The sequence below is a fragment of the Setaria italica genome, chromosome IV, assembly GCF_000263155.2.
Source record: "Setaria italica strain Yugu1 chromosome IV, Setaria_italica_v2.0, whole genome shotgun sequence".
NCBI classification, from domain to species: Eukaryota; Viridiplantae; Streptophyta; class Magnoliopsida; order Poales; family Poaceae; genus Setaria; species Setaria italica.
The window spans coordinates 22053113-22070013 of NC_028453.1; the positions used below are offsets into that span (position 1 = coordinate 22053113).

Sequence of the window (16901 nt, forward strand, 5' to 3'; positions counted from 1 at the left end):
GTGTACGAAAAGAATCTCAAGAAACCCCAAATTACAAAAATGAAATGGTGCTAAGCTCAAAAGAAGACTCGTTTATAATTTCTAATTTTGAATTTGAGTATAGGAACACCTTATTATAAAAGGGGATGCGGATGGATTGCTTGAAGATGCTAAAGTGCTCATTTGAGATGCTAACCACCCTTTGAGCAACACATCTCACTCACTTGCACAACCTTTAACTCAGTTTTTCTGTGAGTATCAGAAGTTCCTACACTAGTCGGAAGTATCCAGTTACTCCTGACAGGGGTCCTTTGCCAATTTAATTTGAAGTATCGGAAGTTCCAATACTCCAACGGAAGTTTTGATAAATATGCGTTGGGTGTTTCTTGAAACTCCCAACAGGGTTGCTCGGCCATTTTTCTAACTTCATCAGAAGTTCCGACAGGTACATAAATATACTGTAACGGCTAGTTTTGGAGGATCGGGTATAAATACTCCCTCAACCCCCCATTCAATGCTGCTGACCTACTCGTGAAGAACACCCCCTTTGACATTGAATACTCCTCCCCCTCACCCCTTAGAGCTAAATCCTTCAGAGTTGGAGCTAGGGTTTGGGTGAGAGCAAGATTGAGGGTGCTAGACTTGAGGTTTTGAGTGTGAGGTTCAACTAGTTCATCTCAAGAGCACTCCAAGCATCATCGGCTTCGATTCGCATTTGTTACTCTTGAAGCTTGCTCCTAAACGGCTAGGCGTCGCCCGTTTAAGGGCCCTCTGTGTGTGGTGTGCCCGGGAACATTTGTATCATCCATCCTTCATGGATTCATAGTAAGTGACTCATCCTCCTTTGTGGTTGATTGATGGAGGTAAAGGGTTAGTGAGGACTCGGCTCTTTGTGAGCTCCTCAATGGAGACGTAGCTCCCTTTGTGGGAGTGAACAAGTAAACAAATCCTTATCTCTTGTGCTTGTTGTGTTGTTTGATTTCACTTTGACGTAGAAGCTTGAATTTAGCCGATCTATCAATTTGTGTGGTTTCTTGCTCATACATCACCTGGAGTAGTCTCTACCCTTCATTTACTATCTTTTGATTCAAATAGAATTGGCAGATTCAGGTTGCATTTTGAATTTCGTTGAGCTCACTCTATTCTCTCGGAAGTTCCAATCCTGTACCGGAAGTTCCGATCAATCGGAAGTTCCGGCACAACGTCGGAAGTTCCGACACATCAAATACCGTTGTGAAGTTTTTCAGGAAAAATTTGAAGTGAGCCTATTCAGCCCCCCTCTACGCATCACAAGATCCTTTCAATTGGTATCAGAGTCTAATCCCTTAATTAAGGGTTAACTACTAAGAGATTGAAGATGTCTCATAATGGGGATGGACTTGACACCGTCGAAGAAGCCGCCGCCGCTACCGCTGCCATTGTTAATGCGACTACATGCCTTGGAGGAGGCAATGTTCACCCTTTTAGTCATTTTTCAAGAAGTCGACCACCCTCCATGCATGTGGCAAGTTCAAGCGATGACTCAAGCTCAAGTGATGAGCTTGAAGGTGAAGACTTGGAGGCCATGAAAAGAAAAGATGAAGGCCAAGGTTAAAAAGAAAACAACCAAGTTGATAAAGAAGAAGATCAAGGAGGAAAGTGAAAAGCATCTCTTCTTTGGATATCACAAAGTTCCTCCTAACTACCCGCCTACTTCATCTCAATATTCTTCTTCTCAATTTCAATATGTTCACTTGGGAAACCCCCCATATTTTGATGGGACGGATTATCCCAAGTGGGGTTATGATATGAAAATGCATTTCTATGGGCTTCACCCCTCTATTTGGGAAGTTGTGGTTGTAAGTGTAACATCACCCAAGAATGGAATACCAACGGCCGAGCAAGCTCAAGACTACTTCCGCAATGCTCAAGCCATAAGAGTCATCACTGGCTCTCTATGCGCTCAAGAGTTCAACAAGGTTCGGTCTGTTGAAATTGCCAAAGTAATTTGGGACACACTAAAGGAGGTACATGAGGGGACTGATCAAGTAAGAGAAGGAAAGATGGACTTGATTCATGGAGAGCTAGAGCATTTCATGATACTTGAGGAAGAAATCGTGACTCAAATATTTGATAGACTAATGCTCCTTGTATCGGACATTAGAACTCTTAGAAGACGGATTGGGATGATCACAAGGTCAGAAAGAAGATGCTTAGAGCGTTCACCTGAAGGAACCCTACTCTTGCTACCATGATTAGAAGAGATCCAAGCTTCAAGACAAAGACTCCCAACCAACTTCTTGGTGAAATATTGCATCAAGAATTTGTTGAGAGAGATGTGGCAAAATCTCTTAGCATGAGGATGAACAAGAGTTTAGCCCTCAATGCTAGTTCCAGTATCATGATTGAGTCAAGTCTCAAATCTCTCAAGTCAAAGAAGGAAGACTCAAGTAAAGAAGGAAGCACTGATGAAGAGACCGCATTTGCCATAAGAAACTATAAGAAATTTTTGAAGAAGAAGGCATCCAAGAAGAATGGTGATGATAGAAAGAAGATATCACAAAAAATATGCTATGAGTGCAAGGAAGTTGGTCACTTCATTGCCTATTGCCCTCACAAGAAAAAGAAGAAAATGAAGCAGAAGAGGTTCAAGGACAAGAGCAAAAACTACAAGAAGAAATATCAAGGTCAAGCTCATGTTGGTCAAGAATGGGATTCTAGTGACGAAAAATCCAACAAGGAGTGTATGGCAACTCTAGGCATACTCAAGCCCATTACACCAACTAGACTCTTCAACAACACCTCCGACAATCAAGATGACACTCCTTTTTATCTCATGGCAAAGGGAACCAAGGTACCAAACACCACATCCTCCTCATCCATCTCCTCCTCTATATCTAGTAGTACTCAAAATGAATTAGATGATGAGGAAGAAAAGCTTAAAGCAAACATGATAAAATAATTTGGTAAGAAAGGCTATAAAGAAATTAAAAAGCTTTTGGAGAAATTGGAGAAAAAGAAAGAGTCTCTCAGTAGGCAAGAGGACTTGCTCATCCTTGAAAAGGAGAGAAACCTTGCCTTAGAGAAGGCTCTAGCTGAAGAAAAAGCTAATGGTGAAAAACTAGCTATTGACCTGTCTCTAGCTAATGATTCACATGAGAGGAAAGGCCACTCATACTGAACTTCAAGAAAGCTTCTCATGCTTGATGGTCAAATACAGAGACCTTGAAGTTAACTATAGTGCTCTTTGGGAAAGCTCCAAGGCCAATTCCAAGGCAAAGCTTGACTTCAATGCCTCCACTAGTGAAGGCTGCTCAAAATGCTGTAAAATTGATGTGAATTCTTGTGTCACTAACATTGCTAAGCTAGAGGAATCAATCAAAGCAAGGGATGCTCAAATAAAGAGGTTGAACATGTTAGTGACACAAGGGTATGCAGGCAATACCAAGCCCGAGCCTAAGATCAAGTACAACAATGGGAGGCATCCTAGGCACATGGACGGGCTTGGATACTACAAGGGGAGCAAGGTAAGTGACCGGAAGGTGGTGAATGGTAAGGAAGTCACCAATTTCAACAAGGGTGCAAACCTTGGTGACATGATGGACATGGCACATGGCAAGATCATGACCAACTCAACTCAAGTCAAGCCAATGGGCAATGCAACCACCAAGGTCAATGTGATGGAGAAGTCTATGACTAGGTCAAAGGACAAGGTGGTTGCACATGAGCACTCATCAAACTACACCACCGATTTCATGGTTACAATGGACCACAATGGTAAAATAGTGGTCAAATATGTTGGTGCCTACACGAAAAAGGCCATCTTTAGGACTGTGTGGGTTCCAAAGATTTATCCATCTAACCAACTAGAACCCAAATCTTTTTGGGTATCTAAATTCCAAGCTTAACTTGTTTTGTAGGCCTACACCTCCGGTGGAACCTCATGGTTACTCGATAGTGGATGTTCAAATCATATGACCGGGGAGGAGATGTTTTCATCCCTAGAGCATGATGATACACCTAAAGAAAGTATTATCTATGGTGACAATAGCAAAGGGGATGTGATCGGAATGGGTAACATTGCTATCTCAAATGACAACTCTCTCTCTCTCTAATGTCTATTTAGTTGAATTCTTGGGATACAATTTGTTGTCCATTTCACAACTTTGTGAGAAGGGCTACAATTGTCTCTTTACTAATAGGGTATGACCGTCTTTAGAAAGGAGGATTCCTCTATTGCTTTTACGAGTCGCTTAAAAGGCAAACTCTATCTTGTTGATTTCACAACGAATAGAGTTGAACCCAAGACTTGTTTAGTGGAAAAAATTAACTCGGGTTGGCTTTGGCATCGCCAGCTAACCCATGTTGGGATGAGGAACTAGGCCAAACTTCAAACGGGCGATCACATCCTAGGACTACCAAATGTTGTGTTTGAGAAAGATAGGGTACGTAGCGCATGTCAAGCTGGAAAGAAAGTTGGTACTCCACACCTCTCCAAAAACATTATGACTACGTCAAGACCATTGAAGCTTCTACACATGGATTTATTTGGACTCACTGCTTACATTAGCATTGGTGGTAACAAATATGGTCTTGTTTTTGTTGATGATTTTTCCCGTTTCACTTGGGTATTCTTTTGGCAAGATAAAAGTGAAGCCCAAGGAATAATCAAGGAATTCATTAGAAGAGCTCAAAATGAATATGAGTTGAAGATCAAAAAAATAAGAAGTGACAATGGCTTGGAATTTCTCCACACTAATGTAGAAGAATTTTTTGATGAAGAGGGAATCAAGCATGAATTCTCCTCTCCATACACACCTCAACAAAATGGTATTATGGAGAGGAAGAATCGAACATTGATTGAAGCCGCAAGAACCATGCTTGATGAGTATAAGACCGTGGATATCTTTTGGGCCAAAGCAATCAACACTGTTTGCCATGCTACCAACCATCTCTACCTCCACAAGTCCTTAGGCAAGACATCCTACAAGATAATCACCGGTAACAAGCCCAAGGTGCACTACTTTAGAGTTTTTGGAGGAAATATTTTATTCTAAATAAGAAACCCAAAAGCTCAAAGTTTGCACCAAAGATTGATGAAGTCTTTCTACTTAGTTACGGCACTAACGAACACGCTTATTGTGTTTTCAACAAAACCACCAGTTGTGATGAGATCACGATAGATGTGACTTTTGATGAATCCAATGGCTCTCAAGTAGAGGAAGTTGATAAAAATCTTGTAGATGATGAAGAAACATCAAGCCAATCAATCATGAGAACGGGCTTGGGAGAAGTGAGACCGCGTAAAGTTGAAGCTCAACCTTCGAAAGAAAATGACAACAATGATCCACCATCATCAATAAGAGTTGAACCGCCAATCTCCCAACAAAGCCAAGATCAAAGTCAAGATCATGGTGACGACCAAGGTCATGGATTGATCAAGGGGGATAACAAGGTGGTCAAACTTAATAAGATGATCCACAAGTTGAAGATGGTGATGATGGACCTATTCAATGACAATCACAAGTGCTTTTTCCTAGAGTTCATCAACAGGATCATCCCATCGACAACATTATTGGAAGTATCCAAAGAGGGGTAACTACTCGTTCACGTTTAATAACCTTTTATGAATGTTACTTGTTTGTTTCCTCTTTGGAGCCTTTTAAGGTAGAAGAATCACTTGATGATCTAGATTGGATGATGGCCATGCAAAAAGAACTAAACAACTTCACAAGAAACAAGGTATGGGAGTTGGTTGAGAGACCAAAACAAAATGTGATCGGCACCAAGTGGGTCTTCCGCAACAAGCAAGATGAACATGGTGTGGTCACAAGGAACAAGGCAAGGTTAGTTGCAAAAGGTTTCACCCAAATTGAAGGTTTGGATTTTGGTGAAACCTATGCACCCATAGCTAGGTTTGAGTTAATTCGTATTTTACTTGCCTATGCTACTCACCATGATTTCAAGCTTTATCAAATGAATGTGAAGAGTGCATTTTTGAATGGCCCCCTATCCGAGTTGGTGTATGTTGAACAACCACCGGGCTTTGAAGACCCAAAGTATCCAAACCATGTGTACAAGCTCCATAAGGCGCTCTACGGGCTTAAGCAAGCACCTAGAGCACGGTATGAATGCCTTAAGGATTTTCTTCTCAAGAATGACTTTGTGATGGGCAAAGCTGATTCTACTCTCTTTATTCACAAAGTTGACAAGGATATATTTGTTTGCCAAATATATGTTTATGACATTATATTTGGTTTTACTAATAAAAAGTTTTGTGAAGAATTTAGTAGCATGATGACCAAGAGGTTTGAAATATCCATGATGGGTGAATTGAAGTTCTTCCTTCGGTTTCAAATCAAGCAAATGAAGGAAGGGACTTTCATATGTCAAACCAAGTACAGAAGAGACATGCTCAAGAAGTTTGACATGGTCAACGCCAAACCTATCAAGACACCTATGGCGTTAAATGGACACCTTGATCTCAAAGAAGAAGGAAAGCCAGTCGATCAAAAGGTATATCACTCCATGATTGGCTTTCTACTTTACCTTTGTGCATCTAGGCCCGATATAATGCTTAGTGTGTACATGTGTACAAGATTTCAAGCCAATCCTAAGGAATGTCATTTAATGGCTGTTAAGAGAATCTTTAGATATTTAGTTTACACTCTTAACCTTGACTTGTGGTATCCAAGAGCTCCACTTTTAATTTACTTGGCTACTTCGATTTGGATTATGTCGGTTGCAAAGTAGATCAAAAGAATACCACCGAGACTTGCCAATTTCTTGGTAGATCCTTGTTGTTAGGAGCTCTAAGAAGCAAAATTTGGTTGCTTTATCCACCGCCGAAGCCGAATATGTGGCAGCCGGTGCATGTTGTACCCAACTTTTGTGGATGAAGCAAATGTTGAGTGACTTTGGTTGTGAGTTTAGCAAGATTCCACTCTTGTGTAACAACGAGAGTGCCATCAAGCTAGCTAACAATCTAGTGCAATACTCACGAACAAAGCACATAGATATTAGACATCACTTCTTGAGGGATCATGAGGCTAAGGGAGATATTGCTTTGCGTCAAGTAAGCACCGAGAGGCAACTTGCCGATATCTTCACTAAACCTCTAGACAAGCAAAGGTTTTGTGCTTTGAGGAATGAGCTAAACGTCTTGGATTCTCGTAACTTGGCTTGACTTATTGCACATATTTGTATGTTGCCTAGATAGGAAAAATGGATTTTCTTGTATTGAGTAATATTTCAAAATTTGGTTTTGGATCCTCGGATCAAATCTTGACTCAAGTGATCATTATTATATAATGTTGTTTGTTGGCTAATCAGTTTAGGGTCAAGATGTCTTATATGTCCATAAGGCATCTATCTAGAAATCTCAATCCATATCCATCTCAAAACCTATCTTTTTGGAGCTGTCTTGCACCTAGGAGTTAGAGGTTTTCCTTTTAGGGATAGACTCTAGGTTCATCTTAGAACTCATGCCAGTGATATCTTGTGAATCGGATGGATAAATCTCAAGTTCCATGGATTTTGGATGCATTGTCGGAAGTTCTGATAAGTTCTTGTAGTTTCTATTTCTAATTCCATTGTATCTTCTCTGATCCATCTTTCACTTCCTCAGCATATCCTACCAGATGGGACGTGAGAGGAGAAGCAAGAGGTAGGAGGATACTCTAGAAATTCAGTCTGACTCCTCCACTGAGTCCGATGATATGCCTATTTCTCAGAGAAATGGGAAAAGGAAAGCTACCCCCAAAGTGCCTGCCCATGCTATAGGAAGGGGAAAGCCTAGTGCAACAGGAGGTTTTATCCAAGCTCCTCATCCACGCATGAAGAATGCATCCGCTTCGGGAGTTCATTTGGAAGAAAGTGAATCGATCAACTTGGAAGCTCTCAAAACTGTCATTCTCAAGTTAAAAAACCCAATTCGTCGAGAGAGAGCTAGTTATAATCCAATGCATCCTATGGACTATCAGAAGGGAAGACATGATTTTCGTGTTTTGAGATATGATGATCCATCACAGTATGAGAAGGAATTCTATGGAGATGTCTGCTTTGGTTGCGCTTCCATGCGTATTGGTATGAGTCAGTCATTCTATTCAAGTCCCATCCCACTACAGAAATGAAGTCCATTGACTGGCCATACTTCAATCAAATTGCTTTGCCGGTCATTGAGCAAGTGTATACGACCTGCAACAACAAACACCTTCTCTCTATCATGGAGTTCAATCACGATTGGAATGAGGAGGCGGTGGTCCAATTCTATACTACACTCTATATTGATAGGGACACCAAAGTCATGCATAGGACACTCCAAGGGAAGCCACATTCAGTTACATATACAGAGTTTGCCAGTATCCTTAGTTATGTAGGGGCTGATCTTCATAGGCATAAGATACATGATGAAAATGTGATTGAGGATGGAGAGATGGCCTTCATGTATGATGCTGCTTATGGGCCAATTGAGCATGGCACCACCAAGGGTATGATTCCATACTATAGATTGATTAATCAGTTGTTTCGGTATACTTTTTACCCTAAAGGTGGTGATTCGAACAATCTCTCCAATATGTCCAAGAACTTGTTAGCATGGATGCATCCGGATAAGGGAACCTTTAGTGTTTTTGACTTCATATCGGAAGAGGTCATTATTTGTTATTATTCATCCAAGAAGAGTTATCACTATGCACCATTTATCTTTGCTATGATTACGGAAGTGACAAATATGGACATCCCATCTACAAGCCCAAGAAGGGTCAACTTGAGAGGCTTTTGAAGATAGGGTCTCATGCAATTCATCTTCCACCTCCAAGTACTTCTCAAGGACCTTCATCATCACATGGACCTTCTTTTGCACCCTCATCTTCTCATGGTCCTTCTATAGAGCTCTCTTCCTCACCTAGGCCATCTACTTCTAGGGGTCCTACTCGTGCTCCTAAGAAGAAGGGAATTCTTAGCTTTATATCTCAAGGCCTTTTTGCTTACTTCAACATGGTGCGCCACAATGCGGATGAGATATATGCCCACAAGAAGCACATGGATGAAGAGCTTCTCAAGATTGAGAAAAGGCAAAAGGAGTTAATGGCAAAGAATGATATTCCACACTCTCCTCTCCGCGCTCCTATGGACTTCCCTCCTCCACCGGTTTTCTACAACCCTTGGGAGGAGATTGGGCTGCCCTCCATGTTCTTTGGGGCTTCTCAAGGTGGCGTTGATGAGGAACACTTTGGCGGGAGGGAGAACACCGATGAGGAAGAAGAGGATATCCCAAAGCCAATACTCCCGAGGACGAGAAAGAAGATGATGGTGACGACGACGACGATGAGGACGATGAGTGATGGCCCATGGAAGGGCCTCCCCATTTTGGATCTTGATGCCAAAGGGGGAGTAAGCTCACCATGGATGGAGTTATCTTTGTTATCTTTATATTTTGAGCTTTCCTAGTTATGGCTTGTGGACATGTGAGAACCTTGTGTGGTGTGATGTGTGCCAAGTGAACCTTTAAATTTGTAAGACTTATTTGGGATGCTAGTGTGGTTCAAAGTCTCTAATTTGCATGTGTTGATCATGACTTGGTGTAATGTTTATTTCCACTTTGTTGAAGTGCTATATCTTGTCATATGCATCACATTGATATTCATGTCACACCTTTGCACCCCACGAATGCAAGAATATAGGGGGAGCTCACTTAATTTGTGCGAAGTGGCATTTGAGGTCGTCTATCTTCTCATGCACATATTAAGGGGGAGCTCACCTATATGGTTGCATTCAAAATATTTATATATCTCATGTGAGCCCTAATTGTGTTGTCATCAATCATCAAAAAGGGGGAAATTGAAAGTGCATTTGGCCCCCTAAGTGGGTTTTGGTGTTGATGACATGCAAGGTTAGGGGACTAATAATTTTATCAAGTGACTAACAGGTTCTAACTATAGAGAAGTGCAAAGGTACGAAAAGAATCTCAAGAAACCCCGAATTGCAAAAATGGAACGGTGTTAAGCTCAAAAGAAGACTCATTTATAATTTCTAATTTAGAATTTAAGTATAGGAACACCGTAATATAAAGGAGGATGCGGATGGATAGCTTGAAGATGCTAAAGTACTCATTTGAGATGCTAACCACCCTTTGAGTGACACATCTCACACACTTGCACAACCTTTAACTCAGTTTTTCTATGAGTATCGGAAGTTCCGACACCAATCGGAAGTATCCAATTACTCCCGATAGGGGTCCTCTTCCGATTTAATTTGAAGTATCGGAAGTTCTGATACTCCATCGGAAGTTCCGATAAATATGCATCGGGTGTTTCTTGAAACTCCCGACAGGGTTCCTCGACCATCTGTTCTAACTTCATTGGAAGTTCCGATAGGTACATAAATGTACTGTAACAGCTAGTTTTGGGGGCTCGGGTATAAATACCTCCTAAGCCCCCCCCATTCAATGTTGCTAACCTATTCATGAAGAACACCCCCTTTGAGCATTGAATACTCCTCCCCCTCACCCCTTAGAGCTAAATCCTTGAGAGTTTGAGCTAGGGTTTGGGTGAGAGCAAGATTGAGGGTGCTAGACTAGGTTTGAGTGTGAGGTTCAACTAGTTCATCTCAAGAGCACTCCAAGCATCCTCGGCTTTGATTCGCATTTGTTACTCTTGATGCTTGCTTCTAGATGGCTAGGCATCGCCCGTTTGAGCACCCTCTTTGTGTGGTGCGCCCGGGAACGTTTGTATCACCCATCCTTCGTGGATTCATAGTAAGTGACTCAACCCTCCTTTGTGGTTGATTGAGGGAGGTAAAGGGTTAGTGAGGATCCGGCTCTTTGTGAGCTCCTCAATGGAGACGTAGCTTCCTTTGTGGGAGTAAACTTTGGTAAACAAATCCTTGTCTCTTGTGCTTATTGTGTTCTTTGATTTTATTTTAACCTAGAAGCCTGAATTTAGCCGATCTATCAATTTGTGTGGTTCCTTGCTCATACATCACCCTGAGTAGTCTCTATGCTTCATTTACTATCTTTTGATTCAAATAGAATTGGCAGATTCAGGTTGCATTTTGAATTTTGTTCAGCTCACTCTATTCTTTTGGAAGTTCCGATCCTATACCGAAAGTTCCCATCAATCGGAAGTTCCGACATAGCGTCGGAAGTTCCGACACATCTAATACTGTTGTGAAGTTTTTCAGGAAAAATTTGAAGTGAGCCTATTCACCCCCCTCTAGGCATCACAAGATCCTTTCAATAGGTGCTAAGGTAATTAAGGTTTAGGATGAGTTTCTTAGGTGCTCTATATCTAGAGTAAGATTTTCCTTGTTTTCGTCTCATGTCATATGTTTCCCACACTTGTAGAGTACATTTCGATGTACTCACCATTTTCCCTTGCTCATAAGCTGGAGAAGAAGTGGAGTACTAGGAAGAATCTGGATTCGACCCAAATGCTTCGTAGTAGGCTGGCGATTCCCCGGAAGTCTGCCTGTGGCTCGATGGAAGACCCGCTCTGCTAAAACCCTTAAATGTATTTCTGTTTTAGACCCAAGGGTCATTCTGTATTAAAGTTACGCTTATGTATGACATTGTAATGATATTCACTAATGAAGTCGCCGTATGTATGAATAAACTGACCTTGCATACATATGGTTTGAATTCAGTTTTGGTCATATAAAACTGGGTGTGACACATCTGTTCTTCTCTTGCCCATTCAGCCAAGCCTGTTGGATCTTTTTGGACATTGCCTGGGATCTTAATCTCCCAACTTTGAACATGGTCATTCAAGCTAGGGAGAGGTTTGGTTCAGTCATCTTTAGGGAAATCGTGATGGTGGCTGCTTGGTCAATTTGGTGCCACAGGAATAGCATTGTCTTTGACAGAGGTTCTCTCTCTTTCGCATCTCTTTCGCTAGATGGAGAGCAAGTTTCATGGAAGAAATTAAGCTGGTTACCCTGAGGGCAAAACCGGCAATTAAGGAGAAGATAAAAATTTGGCTGAGTAGTCTGCTGTAGTTTTTTCCTTTTTCTTTTAAGGCTTGAAGCCTTACACCATGTACATAAACTTTTCATATATATAAAAAATAGAGGTAGGGGCCTCACCTAAAATCCGTCAAAAAAGCACATAATAGTATAGTTAAACTAGCACCATTGGTTTATTTTTGAATGCCAATGTATGCATGTTCAGCCGACAACAATTCAAATTTCTACATGCATTAGAGACAAGTAAACTTTTTTCCATTTGGTAAATTGCAATAAAAAATTTAAACGTGTGATCCAATTGTCTTGAATACACTAATCATTAACTATTCAACTCTGTAGAGTGCAATTACATTTTTGTTGTACTCGTATCCGAATAAGACAGTTTCCTCAAACTAGGTACTTCCTGTTTTGCTGGATGAGCTTGTCGACTACAATGTTGTAGGCCTTCTCGGTAGGATGGAAGCCGTCCCAGAAAATATAATCATTTGCATTTGGACATGCATTGTGATACGCAATGAATATGGCAGCACTTAACACCGTGCTACCACAGCAACCTTCGTTCACCTCCTTGAATCCTACATAATTGTGCCATATATTGTTCAGTGCAGAAATTGCTGTAATGAGAATCAATTAACATCCCTTCAGGAAGAAGACACAAGGCCCTATCATCATATTACACATTTGATTCGTTAAATAGGTCTCTGAGGGCGTGCAACTAGCTAGGTAGTTGTCATATTCTTTAAATACAGTGCCTGCGTGTACCTGCTCGTTACTGAGACTAGAACCATGTTTTTTTTTTTGAAACAACAGAGTTTATAACCTTATTTCATTTAGATTTAGAATAAAGTTTCCTATCAAATTATGCTTCAGCTACATCCTTTTAGTAGTCATTTTTGAACTGTGCCAGCTGAAAGATGACACTATTGCTCTTTGATTCGTGTTAGTTAAGGCCACCTTCTGTAGAGGTCTAACTTGTTGCAAAGTTATTATGCGAAGCAAAACTTTAGTTGTCTAAATTTATAATTTTAAATTTGTATAAGGCAACAATATTGGGTTACAAAAAATGAAACATAAAACTTACCATAAAAAGCTGGATTCTGAATAAGATCGAGTAAATTGTAGAATATGTCAATATAAACAAACTTTGATCCAGAACTATTGCGTTCTACATTTAGTCGCTGTATTTCCTTTGAGAGCTTTGAATTAAATAATAGTGATGCTTGATTCCTTGACGGCTCGCATTCCCTTGATGGACTTCCTCCAAGTGTTATTTGTGAAGGACAACAACCCAATGGTGGAACACCAACAATTCCTATCTTCTTGGCTCCCATAACGTTCAGAGTCTGTGCAAAAGTGGTCCACGAACATTTCAGTGTACCGAGAGATGTGGATTTAATATATAATCTATCTGTTTGCAAAGAAGTTAAAGTCTGTGTCTTGCTTGTTTTTTATATATAGAAGAATCGACGTTGTAATGAAAACAAAGTGTAAACCAGGGATATATTGTAAACTTGAAACATAAGGGAATGAAAAAAAGATGTTGAATGTAGAAATAAAATTTATGAATGGGAACAAAAATAAGCCATTAAAAAGTTTTCATATCATCCAGTCTCAAAGAATTTGTGCAGTTACAATCATAACAATTACCGTTGTGAAGTTGATCGCTGAAGAGACAAGAAAGTCCATATAAGAAGGAAGGTCATAGTCATGACGTCTCAAAGGAACTGCAAAATAGTTATTTACAATATCATTTGCCCCCATGATTGTAAAGAAGACGGCTTGAGAAATAACACGTGTCATCTCCTCCTCTCCAACCAAAGCTGCTAGCTCCTCCTTGTAGTCATGGAATAATTCAAGTTGCTCGGCACTTGACCTGGCAGTCTACATTCATTTGTATTAATTTCTTGATTTATGGAGTGATCTCAGAGACAATAAAAAAGAATTTACTAATTCCATATTGTAATAGTTTGATGTGCAGCACAAAAGAGAATGTACCGAGAGTGTAGATGTGAGCGGATCATATCCGCTGCCTCCAGATGCAAAGGCCACACCAGTGAGCAGGTCATTCGGTTGCAGCTTGTCAGAAAGGTAAGGAGGCAGTAGCTCCTTAACGCCCAACTTAGAAGCTGTTCATTAATCATTAGTAGTGATATGGTAAAAAATAAGTTTGATTAAGGATATGCAAAGGAGCTAACTCTGAAGGAATAAATCGTATGTTTAATTTCGCGATAGAACTACATAAGGCTTAATTAGCTATGCCTTTCTAGTTCCTACTGTATACAGATGTACTATTGGCGAAGACTTCAGCAACGCCTCCATAGTTCCGTGCTATCAATGCATACTGTACCAGATGACACGAGCATAGTTGGACCACCGGAAATGCCATGGAAGGACAGGAAACCCCCTGAAAATCCAGGACAACCATACTAGCTGCATTCAGTAGCCCCGTTGATCGCACAGTATCTGCTTTGCATTTTGTTTTTTAAAACGAACCTGGCAGGAGAGCTGCCGATTATCTGCTTTGAATTTTCTCCTATACAACATATTTCAAGCACAGAAGTATGGCGACATCTCCACCAAACTCCTAGGCCCTGGCTGATAAATGCCTCCCGATACTCTGTACCACATCCCTTCTCCATATCTTGTAGTACTCCCTCCGTTCTCGTTTATTTGACGTTCATTAGCTCAAATTTGAGCTAGCCGGCGTCAAATAAAGGAGAAGGGAGGTAGTATTACGCTCTTAGTAGCTACCATCTCCAACCTCTTCTGCATCATCCTTATACTGCATATATGGCAGAATCCGGAATGACGCCCGAAAAAGGGACAACGAGGTGACGGGGTAGTTTCTCCAACCCTTTGTTCTTGGCCAGCCATGCACGATTTGATTTTTTAATCTCTATAGATAACTTCCATCTAGCAAGTTAATTTGATTACCTTGGGAGTTTTGACCATGTTCTAAAATACATAACTACGTGCACTCTACTACCATGCGTGTGTAGTTTTTTGATTACTAAAGGCTGCCTCTAAAAGACTGAAACACCGCACGATTATACATTTTAATAGTTTTGTGATTTTAATCCCTTCCATGCAGCACCTCCTGCCGACAATTTTATACCATAATGAAAATACAAACAGTATATCTTGTGACAACATACCTAAGAGGTCCCCTGGGACCAAACCATTGGAGAATCTCCCGGTGGCAACTCCGCCGGGGAAGTCCTGCCCGTATGGAGGGAAGTTGGCCCTCGCCTCTGTCAGCCGGTGGTTGTTGTTGCCGGGATCGACGATGGAGTCGCCAAACATGAGGATGGCCGAGATTTTTTCGAACCCACCGGAGCCTGAACCATGGACAACTCCCGGGGAAAGCACCACCGCCAGTAGCAGAACGACTTGGCAGAAAGCATGGCCGCTGATACCTCTACCGGCCGTCAGTGACGCCATATATTATTCACTGCCCTGCGCCTTGGTTCTCTCACTCGCTTGATTGCAGTGGTATATGGGCTCCGTCTGCCGCCGCCGGATGGCCACACGCGCGTGTTATATAGCGCGCTGTGAAGAGACATACGAAACAGCCGTGACGCGACTTGACTTGTGTGCATGGTGGTGGTTGCGCGTTGCATCCGCCATCCGCAATGGTCCAGCTGTTAATACGGGTGCCTCTGATGCGTCTGCTGCGTGCGGTGACCCTCAGAGTCGGACTGTGCTTGAGGGTTTATTGTGTGTGCATGCAAGTGGGCAGAAGAGATATAAAGCGTAGGCCACGTGATTGTAATCCTGCTCAGATATGAATATGATGTTGCCAGGTCAGACGATCTGGAGCTGAGGAGACGGAAGACCATACTAGTTGTCTCACGAATTGAAAATGTAAGTCACGCCGCTTAGGGCATCAATGATTTCAAAGATAACACCCTTTTCATTAGTAGAAGTTTGTATAAGGGGGTGTTTGGGTAACACCTCCTAAACTTTAGTACCTGTCACATCGGATGTTTGAATACTAATTAAAAGTATTAAATATAGTCTAATTATAAAACTAATTACACAGATGGAGTCTAATTTGCGAGACAAATCTATTAAGTCTAATTAGTCCATGATTTGACAATGTGGTGCTACAGTAACCAGTTGCTAATGATGGATTAATTAGGCTTAATAGATTTGTCTCGCGGATTAGTACAGGGGTTCTGCAGTTAGTTTTATAATTAGCTCACATTTTTAATCCTCCTAATTAGTGTTCGAACATCCGATGTGACCCTCCTAAAGTTTAGTACCTCGTATCCAAACACCCCCTAAACAACTAGCCAAACACGATGGCACGGCTCTAGGCTATAGATGGTCACATTGGCCATTGGGTATTCAATTCTTGTGCTAATGACGAAAATTGTACTTTTTAGTGAACTCATGCCTATGGCTACTAAAATAACGCGAAACTCGACAGTCCCGGTGAAGAGGAGTTCTATCCCGCAATATACGCCGGTGCTGAACTCGCCGATTTGGCGGTCCGCCGGTGCTGAGCACTGATCTGCATGGAGGCCGCAGCAGGGGCTCTATTTATTTGGTGGTTCGTAGGCGTCGCATTCGTCAATTAATTCCACGTGGAGCACCTTGATCTTGGCAGATAGAGCAAATCAACCAAGCACGCCTGGTCTTTCTGGGTAAGCTAAGGCAGTACAACGCTGAGCAAATCAACCAAGCACGCAATCAATGCAGCTGCATGCGAACACTCCGTTGCCCGAGCCATGAGGTGCTGAGGGCAGTTGCCAAAGTAGTAAACACTAAACACCCCTCAGGGCTCAGGCACCACTCAAGGGTCTGTTTGGATAAAGTAGTTTTAAAGAAATTGTACGTTTATAGGCAAATTTTTGAGAAACCGTGGTTTAGAAAAGACAAACCATAAGCCTGAAATTCAAATGTATTCCGCAGAGATGTAATTTGTTCAATACTTCGATACTCACTCCGTCCCAAATTATATGTCGTTTGGCATTTCT

The 16901-nt window shown here is 41.5% G+C and overlaps 1 protein-coding gene across 1 annotated transcript; it reads right to left on the reverse strand.

The window, feature by feature from the left end:
* Positions 1-12065: 12065 nt before the first annotated feature.
* Positions 12066-15438, reverse strand: LOC101753660 (GDSL esterase/lipase EXL1). Its single transcript, XM_004965368.2, has 5 exons — positions 15075-15438; positions 13915-14045; positions 13567-13800; positions 13001-13262; positions 12066-12494 (listed from the first exon to the last, which is right to left on the reverse strand). The coding sequence occupies exons 1-5, from the start codon at positions 15358-15360 to the stop codon at positions 12307-12309; spliced, it is 1101 nt and encodes a 366-aa protein (XP_004965425.1). The 5' UTR covers positions 15361-15438; the 3' UTR covers positions 12066-12306.
* Positions 15439-16901: the final 1463 nt, after the last annotated feature.

What these genes read in the sequence shown, in the direction of transcription:
- LOC101753660 (XM_004965368.2), bottom strand. Translation starts at nt 15,360, where the DNA reads ATGGCGTCACTGACGGCCGGTAGAGGTATCAGCGGCCATGCTTTCTGC. An exon ending in GGTCCCAGGGGACCTCTTAG is followed by an intron (nt 14,046 to 15,074) that starts GTATGTTGTCAC and finishes ATTAATGAACAG; the next exon opens with CTTCTAAGTTGGGCGTTAAG. An exon ending in CGCTCACATCTACACTCTCG is followed by an intron (nt 13,801 to 13,914) that starts GTACATTCTCTT and finishes AAATGAATGTAG; the next exon opens with ACTGCCAGGTCAAGTGCCGA.